Below are 18,726 nucleotides of genomic sequence, written 5' to 3'. Positions count from 1 at the left end.
GTGGTGGCCTCTGTAGAACTGTGACTTATGCTCTGACAATGAGGAAGAAAATTAGACTGAAAGAAAAACTGTGTTTATTAGGGAAACCACAGCTGAACTTTCCACCTGAGTGATCATACCTAGCTTAACTGTTGGTTGAAGAAATGCAATTGGTAGAGCTCACATGATGCTGTTCAAGTGACCCTCAGTGGTTTGAGAAGAGAAATAATTGAGGAAGAAGAGGGTGATCTGCTTTCCCACTGATGTGCAGCAGGGCGAGTGGCTGAAATTCCTGGCTCAGGAAGCAGATTTGGTGTCAAGATGAGACTGGCTGGCTTGCTGTGTTTGAGGAGGACAGGAGGAGCTGACAGACTTGGTGGTGGTTTATTCGCAATAAAAAGTCCTTAGACTTAAGCAGTTGACAGAAGTCTCTTTTTTTTTTTTTTTTCTTTTTTTTTTTTTTTTTCCTATTGACACTGCTTTATATAGCTTGTATGCAAATGCATATGAAAAATCCCATCCCTAATAAGAGAATGACTGTTTTGTGTAGACACTGACCATTGATGCAGTTTTGTCTTTGACAGCTGATACTGGATTCTGCTTACTGTTTTTTGTGCTGACTTTTCAGTTTTCCGTGAATGTATTTTAAAGTTATGTTCTCATGGGCATTCCTGTTTGTTGGTTTATGCCTGCTTTACTTAGTGTGAGAAAATACTGTCTCTTTTGCTAGAGAATAGTTGTCTGTGCATGGCATGAGACAGACATGCCATTGGGAGTGGACATTTGTGTACATGGATTGAGAGATTCACCACTGAGAAAAATGGTTCTCTTATATTGATTGGATGAGGTAGTATCCTGAAAAAAGGCTTTAAAACAAAATTAAAGTTTTGTTGTTAAGAGCAGAATGGCAATTTATCAGTGCACCAAATAAAATCAAGAGGCACAGCAGATTTCCTAGGAGCTCAGTGCATGCATTCTGTGTAGCATGCCTCTAGCTGGTTTTGTATCTGTGGCCACATGAATGTGCCATTACTATGTTACAGTTCCTTCTGTATGTGTTACACTTGTGCTTCCTTCTGGAGCTCTGCACTGTGTTCCTCTGGCAGCAACACAAACTAAACGTATTCCCATTACTGAGCTTCTTTTCCTTGCTGACTTGAGGAAGCAATGGCACTGATGCAGTTTATTTTATGATTCCATGCTGTCTACCCTGATTGTGCCAGTACGTCTCTCTCCTTGAGTAAAACAAAGGTGAAGTTTTCAAATCCCTATTTTCCCTGCAGGTGGCAGGAGACCATCACTTGCTCTGTCCTTGGATTGAGATTACTAAGACCTGTTGGATAATTCAGCACTTTTTCTTCCATCCTAGCTATGATGGTACCTTATATTGCCACTTTTCAGAATTTATTTCCCAGATTGTTACCCAGCAGTTCTCAGTACAGATACGGTTTTAATTCACATCTGCATTCTCTTAAGTGAGTGGCACTGTATCTTGGATACCACCTACTTACAACTATGTTCTTCCTCTCAATGTGTTCCAGCTGCAAGAGCACCCTTAAAGCTGCTGGCAGTGAGTAAGCTATAAGGAAGTTGATTGTATAACAGCCACTTCATCTCTGGTGACCACCCAGATTGGTGTCTTGTTTACCACATCATGGAGGGATAATAAAATGACAAGTTGCTGTGCTGATTAATTAATAAAATTGTGATAACTGATTCCCTGTGTCCAGTGAATTCAAAAATTCTGCAAACCAGATCAAGAGATTCAGGTTCCAACTGACTTTAAAAATCCTGAAGTTTAACTGATGGATTTTTCTATGCTTGAGAGAGAGGCTGTGTGACCTGTGGTGAGCCTCACAGAAGGGAAGAAGTTGTGGAGTGAAGCAGAAATAGCTTGAGTAGATGGACCCACAGAGACAACTTTGTCGGTTTTTTGTGACATGAAGATGCTGGAAGGAGATCTTGTAGATTCCTAATATTGATAAGTTTCTGTGAAATTCCCCAGCTGTGTGGGGAGCAGTCACATGCATTCCACAGCCAGGCCAAGCTAGAGCAGAGTTTCAACCAGTCATTTGTAGCACATCTTGGATATGTACTGTTGAAATAACTAAAATACCAAGGAAATTGGTAGGTCCTTAATTGCGTGGTCCTTAACACATAGAAATCTATAATTTTAGAAAGCTGATGCTTTACTTAGGAGGAGAATAAGAATTTATGCCCTGGTGACTGCAACACTGTTGCAGTGAGGAAAAGTAGCGGAAGGAGGAAAATAGATGAGTGGGTGGGACTTTCCTTGAGAGATGGGTGAGGAAAAAACAGTGAAAGTCTGGCTGTTTCTGCAGCACAACAAAAAAGCTCTGCACAGGTTTGCTGGTTGATTTTCATGTACATTAGAAGGGTTAGTAGAAGTGTGTAAAGGCAGCAAGATCTGTATGATTATTGTCATGGAGGAAAATTAGAGCCATCTGAAGAGGAAAATAGATGAGTGGGGTCTAAGGAGGAAGTGATAGCTGAGCTAGTGGAATGGCAGACAGGAAGAGCACATCACATCCCCAAAGAGGTGACTATTTTAACACACAGCTGCCTTGGTGAGCCTGGCTCTGTTCATTTCATTCTCACTCCTTTATGTAATCTGTGCTCTGAATGTGCAGATACTGATTGTGTAGGCTCTGTGGTGTTTCTTCTGGCATGTGTCCTGGTTTTTGTGGGCTGCGTCAATCCTTGCTGTTAAATTTTAATTTTTTTATCTCAATCCTGACAGTAAACTGTAATTTAGTGGATAGTACTGCTGAAGCTGAAATCCCTTATGGGGATCTCAATTTCCTGAATACCTAAATCAACAGTACCAAACCCAAAATCTAGTTTGCTTTGTGGTTCAAGAATTCTGAAAAACCTGTTTTCTTTTATTTTGAGGCTTGACTACAAATAGCCTTTTAAATCTGGGCAAAATCATTTTGAGGATAGTATATATATTTGTTGGGTATGAAGGGCTACCTTGACTGTAGAATGGTTTGGCTTGGAAGAGACCTTAAAGATCATTTAATTCCAACTTCCCTGACATTGGCAGGGATGCTTTCCACTAGACCAGGTTGTTCAAAGCCACTTGGTTGTGAACACTTCCAAGGATGGAGCAGCCACAACTTCTCTGGGCCACCTGATCTGGTTCCTCACTACTCATGTTGAAGAATTTCTTCCTTATATCTAATCTAAACCTACACTCTTTCAGTTTGAAGTCCTTCCTTTTGTCCTATGTCCTATTACTACATGCCCTTGTAAAAAATCCCTCTGATCTTCTAGTACAGTGGGCAGTTCTTCATTTTCTCAGTCTCTACATTTGTCTTCTGTGACTTGGTTGCTGTGGCTGGAGCAGTCGCTGGTGAAGGCCGAGGGGAAAAAGTTGTTAAGTACCTCAGCCTTCTCGTTGTCCTGCATAACCAGGTCTTGTTTCCTTCTGGAGAGGACACATGTTTTCCCTAGTCTTTCTTTATCACCAATGTACCTATGGAAAGTCTTCATGGTGCCCTTGATATCCCTGGCAAGGTTTAGTTCTGTCAGGGCTTTAGTTTTTCTAACCTGATCCTTGGCTGTTGAGACAATCTCTCTGTAGTCTTCCTAGGCTATCGGTTCTTGCTTCCATCCTTAATACTACTTTATGAGCAGCATGCAGGTTCTTAGCTGCTCCATGAAACCTATGGAGGCAAGGATGTGTTTTGTTCTAATTTGAATGTGCAAGTTTTAGGGGGTCCTATAATGAAATGAGATTTTGACAGATAGAGGTTGAGGATATGGTTAAGCTTTGCACCTCATCTACAGTGGTACTTTTATAACACCTCTCATGGATTTGATGTCTAGTGATGCTCTTGCATCTTGCACCTTTCATGTGTTTCTGCTTGCTAGATTTATCCACAATGTAGACATCTAACGTTTCTCTCTTCTTTTTTTACTTTTCCAGAAAAGCTAGCAAACTGCAGGCTAAAGGAAAAGCACTGCAGGACAACTGTTTTTCCACAAAGAGGAAGAAACTACTGTGCTCAAGTCCTTATTTTGCAGCAGTGATTCTGTGATGCAAGTTCCAAGAGTTACTCTTTCTGTGATAATCTTCTCTATGGCCTCTTCTTGCTAATGTTTGTCCCAGTTCTGGGCACAAAGCGGAAGGATGCTGAAGAATGGGTACCATCTTTTTGGCTTTTAGAACATGGGCACTTGCCTAAAGGTATGTGATTGCTCTTTGGTTGGAGGGCTGGACTATGTGCCAAGGCCAGCAAAGGGGATTTGCTGGGCTAGGAAGTCATGGCTATTGTTGGGGGGAAATACCTTGTTTAAGCTCTCTGCATGCTGATGTCCATTATCGCTGCTGTTGAAACGACTGATGAATAACTCCCCTTTTGTGTTTAAAAAAAAAAGGGCAGCTTGAATGCACAATGTAGCTTCTCACTAACTGAATGGTGACATGGTAAGCTATATTGTATGCATCACTGTATGCCAAATCCTTTGTCTAATTGTCACACGCGTTCCTTGCTGCTGCTCTTGTTCCATCTGTCAGCTATGTCTTATCAACCAAACAGCATGTTGTTCTGGGTGTGGTATTTTTACTACATGTTTGTTTAGCAGTCCCCTCAGTGAAAACTTGAGTCTAGATTGGTGTCTCTTAAAATTGCTGTAAGCTTAATGGTGTACAAACAGAAGGTTTTAGCTTTTGTGTTGATCAGTGAGAGTTTCAGCAGAGAGGCTTCACTTTGCAGAAGTGAGAAGGAAAATACAAATGGACTCTTTTCCAGTTGCATTCGTACATTCTGCAGTAGACTTGCAAAAATAGATTCACCTCTAGCCTAGAAGGATTTTGTTTACTATGAACAAATGGGGATGGTCTTGTCTGCAACTCTTTCATTCCATAGCTTTTTCTTCCAAGGTTGCTGGCTAAGGGTCGGCTTCTGTCCGTTTTGGTGGTGGCTCTGTAATATGCTTTCATATCAGAGTAGAAGATAACTTCATGGCTTGCAAGTAGGTGTGACAGTTTGGATGAGTGGCTTTGGCCACTGTTGTTAAAGCTGGTGATTCCGCAAAAAATATCTCCTTCTTGCAGTACCTAGAGCCTGCTGTCACTGTTTTCAAAGGGCTGATATGTTGTCCTTCTTATAGATCCCTGAATCTGAATGGGAATCTGTGACGGAGTGAGAACTGTAGCGTGTTTTGCTGTTCACATATTTCAATTTTATGGAATAATGCTTTAGGGATGTCCTTGGAGAGGAAGACAAGTGATCAATAGGCATTTTTTTCTGAGGAACCATAGATTAAATATAGGCCAGTGTGTGTAAGGAAGTCACTAGACTGGACTTGGCCTATTTTGTGTTCTAGATGCAGCTGTGATCCTCGGCTGTGTGTCTCACCGAAGGGACCTGATGTTTTACATTATTGGTAAGTGAAGGAAAGGCTGCCACTGTATTTCATGACCTCTCCATAGGCTTTAGAAGTGTTTCTTGAAAGCCTTTGATTTAATTTTAGGTCAGAGTTTATCCAACAAACATGAAGTTACTGTCACCTCACACTGTGCACTCCATCTGACAGACTTGCCTCTTGACCATTCTTCTTGATCCTAAAGTCCTTTTATTGGCCTAAATCCTAAGCCATCCCCTTACTTTTTCTTCTGAGAACTAGTGGAGGGTTGTTGCCTCTGTGATGCTTCTTAATCCAGCCATAATGTGATATGCAGAAGTTGTCTGGTTATCTGTTTCCCTGAAAGGAATCTCTGTAGTTCTAACTTGCTACCTGAAAGGAATTCTGTGTCTTTGTTGGGATGTCTGCGAGCCTTACCTGAGACTCTGCCACCTTTAACTATTTCCTTTGTTTGCAGTCATTTGCAGAGTTTTAAGAGACTTGATATTTTCTAACCTTACTTGCATCATAACACAGACCATAAATATTCACACAATAGCGTCTGCCTTAAATACCTAATTTGCATTTGAGCAGAATATCATTAACAGAAAGGCATCTTTGGCTGATACAGAGGGGATTTTAGAGCCTGACTCAGCCACCTTGGCTTCTGCAACCACCCTTTTTTCTCTCCCTGCTGCAGGTGGGATCACAGTATCTGTTGTAGCTTTCTTCTTCACCATTAAGTTCCTCTTTGAGCTTGCCGCACGTATAGTCAGCTTCCTTCAGCATGAGGACCGGGAACGCCGCGGGGAGCGAACTATTTATGACTACGTGCGAGGCAACTACCTGGATCCCCGGTCCTGCAAAATATCCTGGGATTGGAAGGACCCCTATGAGGTGGGCCATAGCATGGCCTTCCGAGTGCATGTAAGGCAATATTTTTGTTTCCATGCAGCTTTGTGGGCAGGAACAGAGGTCTGAGCTAGGAGTGTGCTCTTCAGATGTGTTTTTTGTTGGGGCTAAGCCAGATGTAACTGAGGAGTAGTCAAGCTATCTGTGGTTTTACTTTGTTACTATGTTGCAAAAGTCTGTAAGTGTATATTTGAGGTTTGCACTTCTTAGAGTCTTATCTCCCTCTCTTCAGAAGCCTCTCAAGAGGCAGAGGAGGCCAGGCTTGTCCTGTCTGATGCTTCCTTTACTGGGAAGTGAGTAGGCTGAGCCTTGCCTTCAACAAACGTGGTGCTACTTTTTGGTTGTGCAGCTGAAGTTGAGGGTGTGGGAATGGGCATTTTACCAATCCAAGAGCTGTAAAGCTTCATAGCCACTCCTCATTAACTGCAAAATGGGTTGTTATTCTGTCAGACCTGTAAAAGCTTCCCAAGGACTCTTGTTTCCCTCTAAACTCAAAAGGCCGAGTCTAGGGGAAGTAAGATGAGCAAACATGAGAGTTTGGAGCTATGTGGAGAAGGTTTGATCAGGTTTTGCTGGGCTTATGTGCCTATCTTTCTATCCCACCTTCCCATCCAAGAGGGTATCAAAATAAGAAAAAAGGTTCAGCTAGGTTGCCATACCCATCCCTTTTGGGAAGGTGAAGAAAACCCTTCTGTGTGAGGGTGAGTGAAGAGTTCTAACTCCAGGACAGGCAGTGGAAAAAGCTGAGGGGAAAGGGGCTTGTTCTATTCCCACTATTTAAATTTATTTCTTTCACCTTGCTGAGACTCATGAGCTCCAGCAATATGCCTTTCCACTTTATGCTTGTTAGCCATTTGCTTAGTCCTTTATTCATCAACAGTAGCTTTGCATACACTAGTTTCTCCTGATGTCAATCAAGATGAAAACTACTTCAAGCCCCACACCCTCTCTTACCTAGAATCAGGGAATAATCGTAACTTTTTTCTGACTGCAGGCTGATTGCAGATGGTAGGCAGGCTCTGGCCAGCAAGCTGCTGGCTCCTGAAGTGCCATGTATATAGAGTTTCAAGGTGTAACTCTTTCCTTGTAAAGAAAGAATACATAGAGGTATGTTCCTTGTAAGGAACTAGATGTATGTTACCTTCTGAAATTGTCCAGGAGATCAGTTCAGTGATTGAGCTGCCTATGACTTTATCTAACATGTTGTTTTCATTATGATGCTTCTTAGCAGTAATGACTGGGTCAGCTCCTTAGGTTACCATCTTCATCACACTCTTTTCTGTAGCAAATTGGTAAGAGTTTTTTCAGAGCTTAGCTGTACAAATGAACAAGATCTGCTTGTTTCTCTGAAAGGGTATGGCTTTAATTTTTTCCTTTTGCTGGTGGCTTCTCATGATTTCTGCTGTAATATTGCACTACAAGTGCAGATGGGAAATGCCTGGAGGCATGTTCTTTTCAGGGCATGCATTTGAACCCCAGCACAAAAGAGAATGGGACTGTTCAATGCCTGCTTGTCCCTGTTCAATTTGGAGAACACAGTCTGTGTCACAGAGATGTCTATTAATTATTTTTCCTTTTCTGAGCTGAGGTACTTGCCCTGCCCTAAGGCAACTTGTTTTCTCTTCCTCTGTGCTCTGTATGTTTTTGCTGACCTGGACTTCTCTGTTTCCCATGCAGTTATTCTATAAAAATGGGCAACCCTTCCCTGCTCACAGGCCTGTGGGGCTGCGAGTTCACATCTGCCATGTGGAGTTAGCAATTGATATTCCTGTAACCCAGGAAGTTCTTCAGGAGCCCAATTCCAATGTGGTGAAAGTGGCTTTCACTGTGCGCAGGGCTGGGAGATACGAAATCACTGTAAAACTTGGTGGCTTGAATGTGGCATACAGCCCCTACTACAAAGTTTTCCAGCCAGGTAAGATCTAAGTGGCCCTGTAATGATTCAAAGTAGACTTGGAGGTATAGGAGGCCTGTAGGTAAATGTGTTTCCAGCTTAAATAGGTAGGTGAGAGGGAAGGGGTTACCCTTCACCATTTTCTTCCTGTCATATGTAGATCCCAGCAGTAGACCCATGAGTAAAACATACTTGTGACAACCAGTACATAACAAAACAGAAACTGCTTTACAGAACAAGTTATTAGTACTGCTTAAAATCCCTATCCTCTTCTGTCACATTCTCTATTTTGTAGTAACTTGTTTATAATCTGTCTAATAGTCAGAGAGTGCCTTTTGTGAAAGTATTGAGTTATTTGTATCTTTGTTGGAGATGCTGTCATAATTTGCCTCTTTCTGAATACCCTACTCTATTCTTGTAAGCTTCTGGAGCAGTTGCCATTGATACGTTTGATTACACACTTATGTAAAAACATTTCCTTTTTATCCATCTAAAATTTGTTTTCTTCCACTTTTGTTTTTTTGACCCCAATTAGCATCTTTTATGTTTGATGTACATGTCACTGAAAGGATCTCTATTCATTGCTTTGTGAATAAATACATAGCTTGCTAAAGTACCCCTTACAAAGGAAGCTTGGGTTTAACCCAAATAAAGTTTGTTTGGTAAGCTGTATTTGCAGGTTTTCTTAGGCATCAGCTAGCTTATATTTTGTGTGTACAGTGGGAGCAAATTCCTGAGCAGAAAGTTAGAATGGTGAAAAAGCATTCTTTAGAGTACTAGTAACTTAGTTTGCTTTATTAAGTCTGATCCAAGGCACATGCTATGCACTACACTATACACTTAGATGCTCAGATAGTTTGCTTTTTTAATGTATGGGGATAGAATGTGTTTAGATTTGATCCATTTTCAAGGGTATTGTGCCCCTAGTTGCTTTTCTTTTGCTTTTTGTAGCTTCACATTAGAATTTGTTTGACTGTAAATTATTGTTGTCTGCTTCAGGAATGGTGGTTCCCTCCAAAACCAAAATTGTCTGCCATTTCTCCACTCTGGTGCTGACGTGTGGGCAGCAGCACACTCTGCAGATAGCTCCCAGAGATGAGTATGACAATCCCACCAGCAATTCTGTGTCCCTGATAGATGAGCACAATTACAGCCTCTCCATCCATGAGGTGAGTGCAAGCTCACCCCTTACTGCATGACTTCAGGTGAGCTGGAGAGCTCCTTTTATTAATTTGTTTTCTGTTTAGCTGGGTCCTCAAGAAGAAGAGAGCTCTGATGTGGTGTTTGAGAAGTCTGTGGTGTCCAACCGGCAGACTTGCGAGGTGTTCTTCCGACTCACCTTGCACTCTAGGGGGTGTTTCCATGCCTGCATCTCCTACCAGAACCAGCCCATAAGCAATGGTGATTTTGACATCATTGTTCTAAGTGGTGAGTCAAGACCTAATCAGTATTCTTTCTCCAGGTGTCCTCTTACAGTGTGCTTTGCACAGTCATGTAGCAGAGCTATTTGTGGCTTCCCTGCAGACAGGCCATGCTTACTTGCTAAAGGAAAGCCTATTCATTTAAAAATGCTAAGGCAAATGAACTTGCTTATAACGGGGGAGATCTCTGGGGGCTGATACTCTCTGATCCATCAGCAGATAAAAACAAGTGTTTTTCCCCTATTTCAGGAGGTTTACCTCTGAAAATTATTGCTTGCTAATTGTTGACATCTGAGCCAGTCATGTATTGTGTGTTAAGTCATATGGAGGAAGAACACCTCATTTAACTTATGTGGGGTTTTTTGGCTTTTTTCCACCATGTTGTAATTCCTGGTTTCTTCAGGAGTGAACCAGACTTCATTGTGGCTGCCAAGTGGCCATGTCTTCAGCCTGGTGCTTTGAGAGGGAGGTTCTCAATGCCTCTTTTCTTCAACCAGTCACTAAACAGACAAACTTCTTGAACTTGGCCATCTTGAAATCTTTTCATCCCACTCCTGGGCTCTCTTTATCAAAGTTTCACTTGACTGGGTTTTCCTTTGGATGTGTAACCTTTAATTTAAAATCAAGCTTACTGATATGGTCGTGGCCAGTGCATTCTTTTTCATTCTTGTCTCCACTAGGATTTACACAACTCTTTCATATCTATTTCCCTCAGAGAATGAAAAGAACATTGTAGAACGCAATGTGTCCACCTCAGGTGTCAGTATTTATTTTGAAGCTTACCTTTACGATGCTCCTAGTTATACCAACACTCAGTGGCAACTTCCACCAATGCACCTGAGCTCCTCCCAGCGCCGTCCTTCTACTGCAATTGAGGATGAAGATGAAGATTCTCCTTCTGACAGCCAGACCCCTGAGAAGGTGAAGAAGCCTAAAAAAGTATACTGCTATGTGTCACCTAAGGTAGGTATCATAAAGTTACCACACTTGAGTGCATGTTTGAAGTATGCTGTAACTGAAGGGCTTCCTTGTGCTTTATATCTTAGCTTCAGATTTGGTTAAAAAAAGGCTTGCTTATGGCAAATGGGGAGCTTGTGACTGAGAATAATGTTAATATGAGCCTTGGCAGTTTTAGGAATGTGTTTTAAAGCTTGAAGTTTTAGGATTGTGTTTTTAGATTTTAGGATCTTTATAGGTCTGATCCAAATCCTACTGGAAATTCTCTTGCTGATTGCTCAGTAGATATACTGTTTGCCTTTCCTTTGCTTTTTTCAGGTCAGACCTGCAATTCCTGTTCTCAATTTCTGATACTTGTAAATTTCAACTTAAGAGGCTCTCACTTTCTTGGATTTTATGTCTTTCTCCTTTTTCTGGAACATTTTGCTGAAAAGAAAAAGGCAAAAAATGATCAGAGATCAAAGGGTAAATTTATAAGTAGAAGAAACAGGAGAAACTGAGGGCTCTCTTACAATAAGAATACATTAATAGTAATAATTTTCCATTATTACTGCCTAAAGTGCTCAGAAACTAGAAAGACAATTCCTCTGAATCTAATAATGAATTTCAATTAATTTTGTTCAGCTATCTCTTCAAATGCATTTTGGAAAATGCAGTGATTTAAACCAAAGTGAAAGACTAATCCAGAAATTGCTTTCCTGCCAAGGGAGAAAGAAGTCTGTGAAACAGTTATAGGATGGAGGGAGCTGCTAGAGATTCCTAAATCTGTACTGCACATGGCTCTAAGAACTGATTTTGGGTGCTATGTCCTTGTGAACTCAGCATCCTTTCGACCTTGGTATATTGTTTTGGACTTCCATTCTCTTTTCTATTGCATTACCTGGTAAAGCAGATCACCAGAAGTGCGTACTGTTAGAAGCTCTCTTTGGGTGGCCAAGTTGTAAATGTGATTTTCAGGCTTGCATAATCGTATCCCTGGATGTTTCTATGTATAGAAATAGAAACAGTAGAAAACTGTTACCATGCTGCTATTTTGAAGAGTTGCTGTCCGTATTTGGCTTGTTTGTGGATAAAAGCTGATTGTCAATTTTTCCAGTCATTGCAGCTAGGAAAGGTTTGTGTAGCAAATGGTTTTCTTTTGTCTAAAGATGCTAAAATTTTAACTTCTTCTCCAGAAGACAGGAGTTGCACAGTTATTAATTTTTTCTGGCAGAAGTACACTGAGGATAAATTTCTGCAAATCTCATGGATTTAGCAATTGCAAGTGCTTTTTAAAAGATGTTTGAAATGGTCGTGAAAATTTGGGAGTAACAGGAGTAGTCTGTTGGTGTGACTTCGACAAAAACCTTTTTGTCAATGCATTAGAATCCTGTCCTGAATTTAGCTTCTCAAGTGTACTTAAGATTACTTTCCAATTAGACTGGTGACATTCTACTGAACACAGTAGCTTACTGCTATAAAATCTGTGTCATGTTGGCATCCCACATGCGTCATAAATGCACGCAGTGAAGTCTTACTTCAACAAGTTGCTTACAGTTGTGTGGAGCTTTAAAGGTTCTCAAGTAAGTATGTGCCAAATGCTGCAGAAACCTGTTCCTGGGGTTGAAGGGAGGTCTAGCCTTATGGATCTGTCCTCTGCCTCACGTGTTTCGGGGACAACCCTTAATAGATGTGTTACATTTAATGTTTTCTTTTCCTTGTGGTTACTCAGCAATTCTCAGTGAAAGAATTTTACCTGAAGATCATTCCATGGCGCCTTTTCACCTTTAGAGTGTGTCCTGGCACAAAGGTGAGCCTCTTTTCACATACCTGTCACTGCACCTCCATGTTATTAGCTTGTCATCCTTGTGAATCACAGTCTATTTTTTCCTTTTGGAGAGAAAGGCTTCCACCCACAGAACAACATTGTGTGGCATAAATTTCAGCTCTGGAATTCCCTCTCAGTGCCTAAGTTTCGCTAGTATTTGTGGCTGGGAGCCAGTCTTATCACTCTTTCCTGCCTTTTGTCCCAATGCTAGGCAAAAATCTTAATTCCTTTGCATTTTTCTTGGTTATTTTCCTCATAACTTTCCTAAAATTCTGTGATTCTGTCCATTGAAGCCCTCAGACTTGTGTGTGAAGTTTAAAGCAGTGTCCTAAATGGAGTCTGAATGCTTGAAATAGTTTTCCTGTTAACTGCATACACATGGGGGAGCAGAGAAAGTCTTAAGAGCACAGGTGGTGTTGCTCTGTCTACTGAACATACTGTGCCTTCTGCATGATGGGTTTACCCTTTCTTGCATCTTTTTGCTGCTAGTTTTCATACCTTGGTCCTGATCCTGTGCACAAATTACTGACACTGGTGGTGGATGATGGGATCCAACCTCCTGTGGAGCTCAGCTGCAAGGAGAGGAACATCTTGGCAGCCACTTTCATTCGCTCTCTGCATAAAAACATAGGTAAAGGGACAGTGAGGTGGGTGCAGTAGTCAGGAAGTTAGCACCTGAGTCTGCTAGTTTCCCTGGGGAATAGATTGCCAGCACTGAATGACTTCTGATGAGAACTCTGGTTCCTGGAGTATCATGCTTCCAGTGAATGTACTTCATCACAGCAGCTGTTCCTTTTCAGCTTGGCTTCTCTGTCAGGCTCTTTGAAAGTGCACCTGTGAATATGAATACCAGCAAGATTAATTGCAAAACTACCTTGAGAATTCTGTCTCCAAACCTTGCTGTGGTAAACGCACTTCTGGGCTCTAAAGCTGATCTGTGCAGTTAATCTTAGGAATGCTCTCTAGATGTTTGAGGTGTTGACAGCTCAGGCCTCACCCAAATTGTCACTCTTCTCAGGAGGCTCTGAAACTTTCCAAGACAAAGTGAACTTCTTTCAGCGAGAGTTACGACAGGTGCATATGAAAAGACCTCATTCAAAGGTGACACTGAAGGTCAGCCGCCACTGTCTGCTGGAGTCGGTGAGTGTATGAGTGATTTTCCTTTAGCCCAGTGCTTCCTCCATCCTTTTTATTCTGCTCAGTGCCTAAAGAAGTCCAAACTGGAATGTGCTAGGGAAACCATGCTAAAAATGGTTAGTCCCTCTGTTTCAAGGCAGATGCCAGCAGGCAGCTTGAGGAGTTGTTAAACATTGGAAAGGACTGCCCAGGGAGGTTGTGAAGTCATCATCCTTGGAAGTATTCAAGAAATGCCTGGATGTAGCACTTAGTGCCATGGTATAGTTGATGAGGTAGGGATCAGTCAAAGGCTAGAATCTATGATCTTAGAGGTCTTTTTCAACTTGAATGATTCTGTGACTCTGTAAAGGGATTCATAGCCGGTGAAAGCAGGAAATCTGCTGATGCTACTCTGTCCCTACTTTACATTGGAACTCGAGGCCTGGAGAAAGACTGTCTACTTCCCTAGATCTGGGAACAGAACATAGGGCTCCTGTGTCTTCATCTACTGTTTTTCGGGCAGAGAGCCATTCAGCAAGATAAGCTGTCAAGTCAGATGTTCCTGAGCTGCGTGCAATGAAACTCTTGCAGCAATGGGCTACTAGTTGTGGTTCAGAGTGATGATAAAATATTCTGTATACAGAGTCCCTTAGTAAAATCCTCACCATTTCTGACCTGTTGTGTTTCCAAAACAGAACTTAGTCATTCATGTAATACAGTTCTTAAGTGACATTCTAAATACTTTGTATGCTGGGAATGCAGTTATCCTGACTTATTGTTTCCACCTGTGTCTCACAACAGTAATGTTGTAAAGCTGGAAAGAACATTTCTGAGGAAAGCAAGAGTGGATGGGATTTCTCTTGATTTATACTCAGTAAATCTGTGTTTCAGAGTATTTTCTGCATATAGCAGCTTGCAGTGTTTATGAGATTATGTTTCAGTTAATAGCTTGGACAAAATTACTTCATTTCTAAACAGTATTTCCATGACTACTTTTTCCTATTACTTTGGAAATTCCTGCGCTGTCTTGAGCATTGTTACTGTCTAGTAAAACAAAATAAATCCAGTGCCATAATAATAATGATGATGATAATAATAAAAATAAGCTCTACTGACCAAGGTTGATAGGTACAATGAACGTGTTTAGTCCAGAGGTGTGAGTAGCATGATGTTCTAACCTCTTTGAGGATAAACTAAGCCAAAATTACCTCTATGACTGAAGACTGCCATGTAGCTTTTTAAATTTTCTTTAATTGGAGTCCAGAATCAGGGCACAGGAAATTTTAGACACTTGGGGTATTTTATTACTTGTTTGCATCGTGACTTTCTGGAAGTATGAACTCAGTAATTCTCTTCAAGCTATTTTGTAGTGCTCTTTGAAACATTCCTATTTTAAATCTAATTCGTGGGTTGAAAGTGCTTTACATAAATTGCTCCTTCCCACAGGCATTTTAATACTTCAAACAATACTTTGCAGCTTTGAGAGTGATATTTCTGTGCTAAGACCTCACACTGGTTTTAGATGAGCAGTATTTTATGCGGGTAACATGTCTCATAACAGAAGATGAGGAATTGGATTCTATGGCTTTGAACAAATAAGAATTAGACCTTAGGTGTTTCTAATTTTCACTTTTATACTTCTGAGTTCTAGACTATTGGGGTTTTGCATTTGCTTGTTCACATGTACAGGACTGCATATTGAGTATGGGGTGTGTATGGGTATTCTCTTTTTCTATTTTTCAGTCTTTTAAAGCAACGCGAAATTTTTCTGTTTCTGACTGGAGCAAAAACTTTGAAGTGATTTTTCAGGATGAAGAAGGTGAGTTATCCTGTGAATATATATGCAGAGGAAGCAAAAGGAATTATGGCAGAGTAGTTTTAGTCTGAAATCCTGATTTCTTGTAGTATGTCCATTCTTCTGTGACTTTCCAGCCCTTTGATTTTCTCACAGATGTTAGTGAATTATCCTGCTGGTGCTATTCAATACCTACATAGGGACCTGAAGCCTTATGTAAATCCTGCCCCTCCACCCCTAAAAAAAAAACAAACCAGAAAACCAACTAGGACTAGGTTTGGGAGAAGAACCTATAGTTTTGCAGTCCCTGTTTATTGCTACAGAGCTGTTCATTGCGATGAACCCTTGTGTTGGGTAATACTGAGCAGTAGGCATGAACTCTTGAACTGATGACCCAGTTTGGATGACCAGACTTGTTTTATTTTGTAGCTCTGGACTGGGGAGGTCCACGCAGAGAGTGGTTTGAGCTCATTTGTAAGGCATTATTTGATACCACAAATCAGCTGTTCACCCGCTTTAGTGATAACAACCAGGCCTTGGTGAGTCTGCAGTTCCTATGCTGAATGCACAGAAATGTGACCATTGATGGTTAAACAGTGCTGCTGTTAAGTGGTGTGCTTCATTACTCATTCTTTAGCTTGCCTTCATAGTCACTTCCTGTGCCTTTCTCAAAGCTTTGCTTAATGATCTTAACACATTGAAGTGGCGAAGAACTGGCTGGATGAGCAGTAGAGGGTGGCAAGTCAGCAGGGAAGGCTGGATTTTTGGGCAAGAGGAGGTGACATCAAAGTGTTTAGAGGTTTTGTTGGGTGTGAATATTTCAGAATCCATTTCTGCTCTCATACAGCTTCTTGCCTGTGCATGAGAAACATTTCATGTTCTTCCTATGCAGGCTTAGGCATTTTATTTCTATTGCTTAGCTTTGAGGACATGACACTAAAGCTCCTTGGCCAGCTTGAGAGATGTAGTGAGTTGAAATGGTCTCATATTTCCTATTTGTGCTAGTCAGTCTGGTGCTTGGATATTTCAATTTGCTTCTTCTTTGCAGGTGCATCCAAACCCAGGGCGTCCCACATATTTACGACTCAAAGTATATGAATTTGCGGGCCGCCTAGTAGGAAAGTGTCTTTATGAATCATCTCTGGGAGGTGCTTATAAACAACTGGTTCGAGCTCGCTTCACTCGATCCTTCCTTGCTCAGATCATAGGACTTCGCATGCATTACAAGGTAAAGCTTCCCAGCCCTGTCTGAAGCCTGTGTTGGTTTGGGGAGAAGTTGAATGTTGGTGTAGAAGCAGACCCAGAATTCTGGCTAACAATGTAAGGGCTTTTTTTGTTCTTCCCTCTATGTCCCTGTTTTCTTATTCTTTCACGCAGTATTTTGAAACGGATGACCCGGAATTCTATAAATCCAAAGTGTGCTTCATACTGAACAATGATGTGAGCGAGATGGATCTGGTCTTTGCTGAAGAGAAGTATAGCAAAACAGGACAGCTGGAGAAGGTGAGGGAAGCAGCTCCTGAAAGTGGGATAGTTTAATCCCTACTGCCTGCAGCAGTGGGGACTGAGAACTCTGCTATGCCCCAGAAAATTGAGCCTACTCTAGGAAGTAACTCCTTTTTTGGGTTTCTTGTGGTTGTGAGTTCAGATTTGGGGAATGCTACTGATCACACTCAGGCCAAGTGTTCTGTTTTCAGGTGGTCGAACTGGTAGCAGGAGGGGCTCAAGTACCAGTGACCAATGACAACAAAATCTTGTACCTTAATCTGCTTGCACAGTACAGACTGGCGAATCAGGTTAGAGAGGAGGTGGATCACTTCCTGAAAGGTAACATGCCGCCTGCTCCCTGCTCCTGTCTGCCTTTATGTCCCAGGGCATAGCACATGCTGCTCTTCTCTTCTCTTCCAGGTCTTAATGAGTTAGTTCCTGAGAACCTCCTGGCTATTTTTGATGAGAATGAGCTTGAGGTAATCGCTGCCTCCCTAAGCAGCTCTACCTTTACTTCCCTTCCTGTCTGACAAATGGAGTGCTTTTTGGATATGGGAAAAAGCCAAAATGTTTATTCTCTAAGCACTTTAAACATCTGCAATGTGCACAGTAGCTGTTGCCTTGTTTCCTGGGCACCTGACTTTCTGACTGCAGTTTCTTGCCTTCCAGCTGCTTATGTGCGGTACTGGAGATATCAGTGTCTGTGACTTCAAGGCACATGCTGTAGTGGTAGGAGGATCTTGGCATTTCCGTGAGAAGGTAAATCAAATTAAAGGGTTTCTCCTTGCTTGTCAAAACCAGTTATCCCAAATACAACAGAATTGGTTGGAATTTAGGTTTTCAGAACGGCTAACTGAAAAATTCAGGGGTCAGGTAGGACTGCACACATTACGATATAATGTTTCCCCCTAGAGACATCCCTTCAGCCTGGCTGACTAGAGGTGATGCTTAATCAGATACCAGCAAGTAAAAATTGTCAGCAGTGGTCTCTTTAAAAAAATCCAGCAAAGCTCTAATTAAGAACAGTTCAGCAGGGCGTGAGGAGGAGTTGGTGGGAATTACTGCTACTGAAAATGTTCATGGTGATATACTTATCTCTAAGAAATGCTTGAAAAACATGCTTGCAGCCCACATGTAGTGTTTGGAGTTCAGTGCTGTGGTACTACTGATGTAGTAGCCTAAATTTGTACCCTCTAATGGTTCTCATCCCTTTCTGCATTTCCCAGTGGGAGGGGTATGGGAATAGTAGCAGCTTTGTTTAGAAAAATAATGGAAGCTGCCAAAACACCCCACATGAAAAGAGACAAAACTTGTATTTTCAATTTGTAAACACTGGGATGGTTTCACTTGCCTGAAGAAGTACCAGATGATGTGAAAAACCAAAACATTAACATAGTGTAAGAAGGAAATGCGTTTTCTGCATTGTAAACCTATCTCATTGCCTAGGCAAGTACTTCTAAAAATAAAATCTCTGTGGGGAGAGCAGAAGCAGAAGAAACCTTTCTGCTTTAAGGGAAGGGATTGGTGGGAGACAGTAGTGTGGGACATCTCTTAACTTAGATTAGGAGCTATGTAATACTTGCCTCTATGTGTCACCCTGGTAAAACAAATGAATTCTGATTGTTAATAGAACACTTACTCGTGAGTGCAATTACCAATATTCTTGCAAGTTGCTAATAGGCTTGCTTGATTTCTTTGGCTGACCTGTGTTTACCTTTCTTGGTTTGTAACAGGTCATGAGGTGGTTTTGGACTGTGGTCTCCAGTTTCACACAGGAAGAGCTGGCCAGGCTTTTGCAGTTCACTACTGGTTCCTCTCAGCTGCCTCCAGGAGGGTTTGCTGCACTCTGTCCATCTTTCCAGATCATTGCAGCTCCAACTCACAGTACTTTGCCAACAGCCCACACCTGGCAAGTATCCTGGGGCGGTAGGAACCTTCTCCATGGTGCCTTTGGGAATGACACCAGCTAGTTGTGGGCAAACAA

At 41.6% G+C, this 18,726-nt stretch overlaps 1 protein-coding gene across 5 annotated transcripts in view; it reads left to right on the top strand.

Annotated features, from left to right (window-relative positions):
- Nucleotides 1–18,726, top strand: part of AREL1 (apoptosis resistant E3 ubiquitin protein ligase 1) — a 39,756-nt gene that overhangs the window by 1,012 nt on the left and 20,018 nt on the right. For 3 of the 5 annotated variants that reach the window (XR_009277255.1, XM_058835621.1, XM_058835627.1), the window contains exons 2-19: nt 3,932–4,192; nt 5,335–5,394; nt 6,053–6,279; nt 7,942–8,179; nt 9,158–9,327; nt 9,406–9,586; nt 10,295–10,542; nt 12,248–12,325; nt 12,833–12,974; nt 13,362–13,483; nt 15,203–15,278; nt 15,684–15,793; nt 16,303–16,482; nt 16,632–16,757; nt 16,952–17,081; nt 17,163–17,221; nt 17,412–17,501; nt 18,476–18,651. Coding sequence is in view for 4 of the 5 variants with exons in the window: in XM_058835621.1 (XP_058691604.1) it covers nt 4,102–4,192; nt 5,335–5,394; nt 6,053–6,279; nt 7,942–8,179; nt 9,158–9,327; nt 9,406–9,586; nt 10,295–10,542; nt 12,248–12,325; nt 12,833–12,974; nt 13,362–13,483; nt 15,203–15,278; nt 15,684–15,793; nt 16,303–16,482; nt 16,632–16,757; nt 16,952–17,081; nt 17,163–17,221; nt 17,412–17,501; nt 18,476–18,651 (2,504 nt within the window). In the remaining variant the exon portion in view is untranslated. The remainder of the gene's footprint in view (nt 1–3,931; nt 4,193–5,334; nt 5,395–6,052; nt 6,280–7,941; nt 8,180–9,157; nt 9,328–9,405; nt 9,587–10,294; nt 10,543–12,247; nt 12,326–12,832; nt 12,975–13,361; nt 13,484–15,202; nt 15,279–15,683; nt 15,794–16,302; nt 16,483–16,631; nt 16,758–16,951; nt 17,082–17,162; nt 17,222–17,411; nt 17,502–18,475; nt 18,652–18,726) is intronic. The other 2 variants (XM_058835638.1, XM_058835645.1) reach the window with 2 other exon arrangements.

The sequence above is a fragment of the Poecile atricapillus genome, chromosome 1, assembly GCF_030490865.1.
Source record: "Poecile atricapillus isolate bPoeAtr1 chromosome 1, bPoeAtr1.hap1, whole genome shotgun sequence".
Classification (NCBI taxonomy): domain Eukaryota; kingdom Metazoa; phylum Chordata; class Aves; order Passeriformes; family Paridae; genus Poecile; species Poecile atricapillus.
This window is presented reverse-complemented; position numbering and strand designations above follow the sequence as displayed.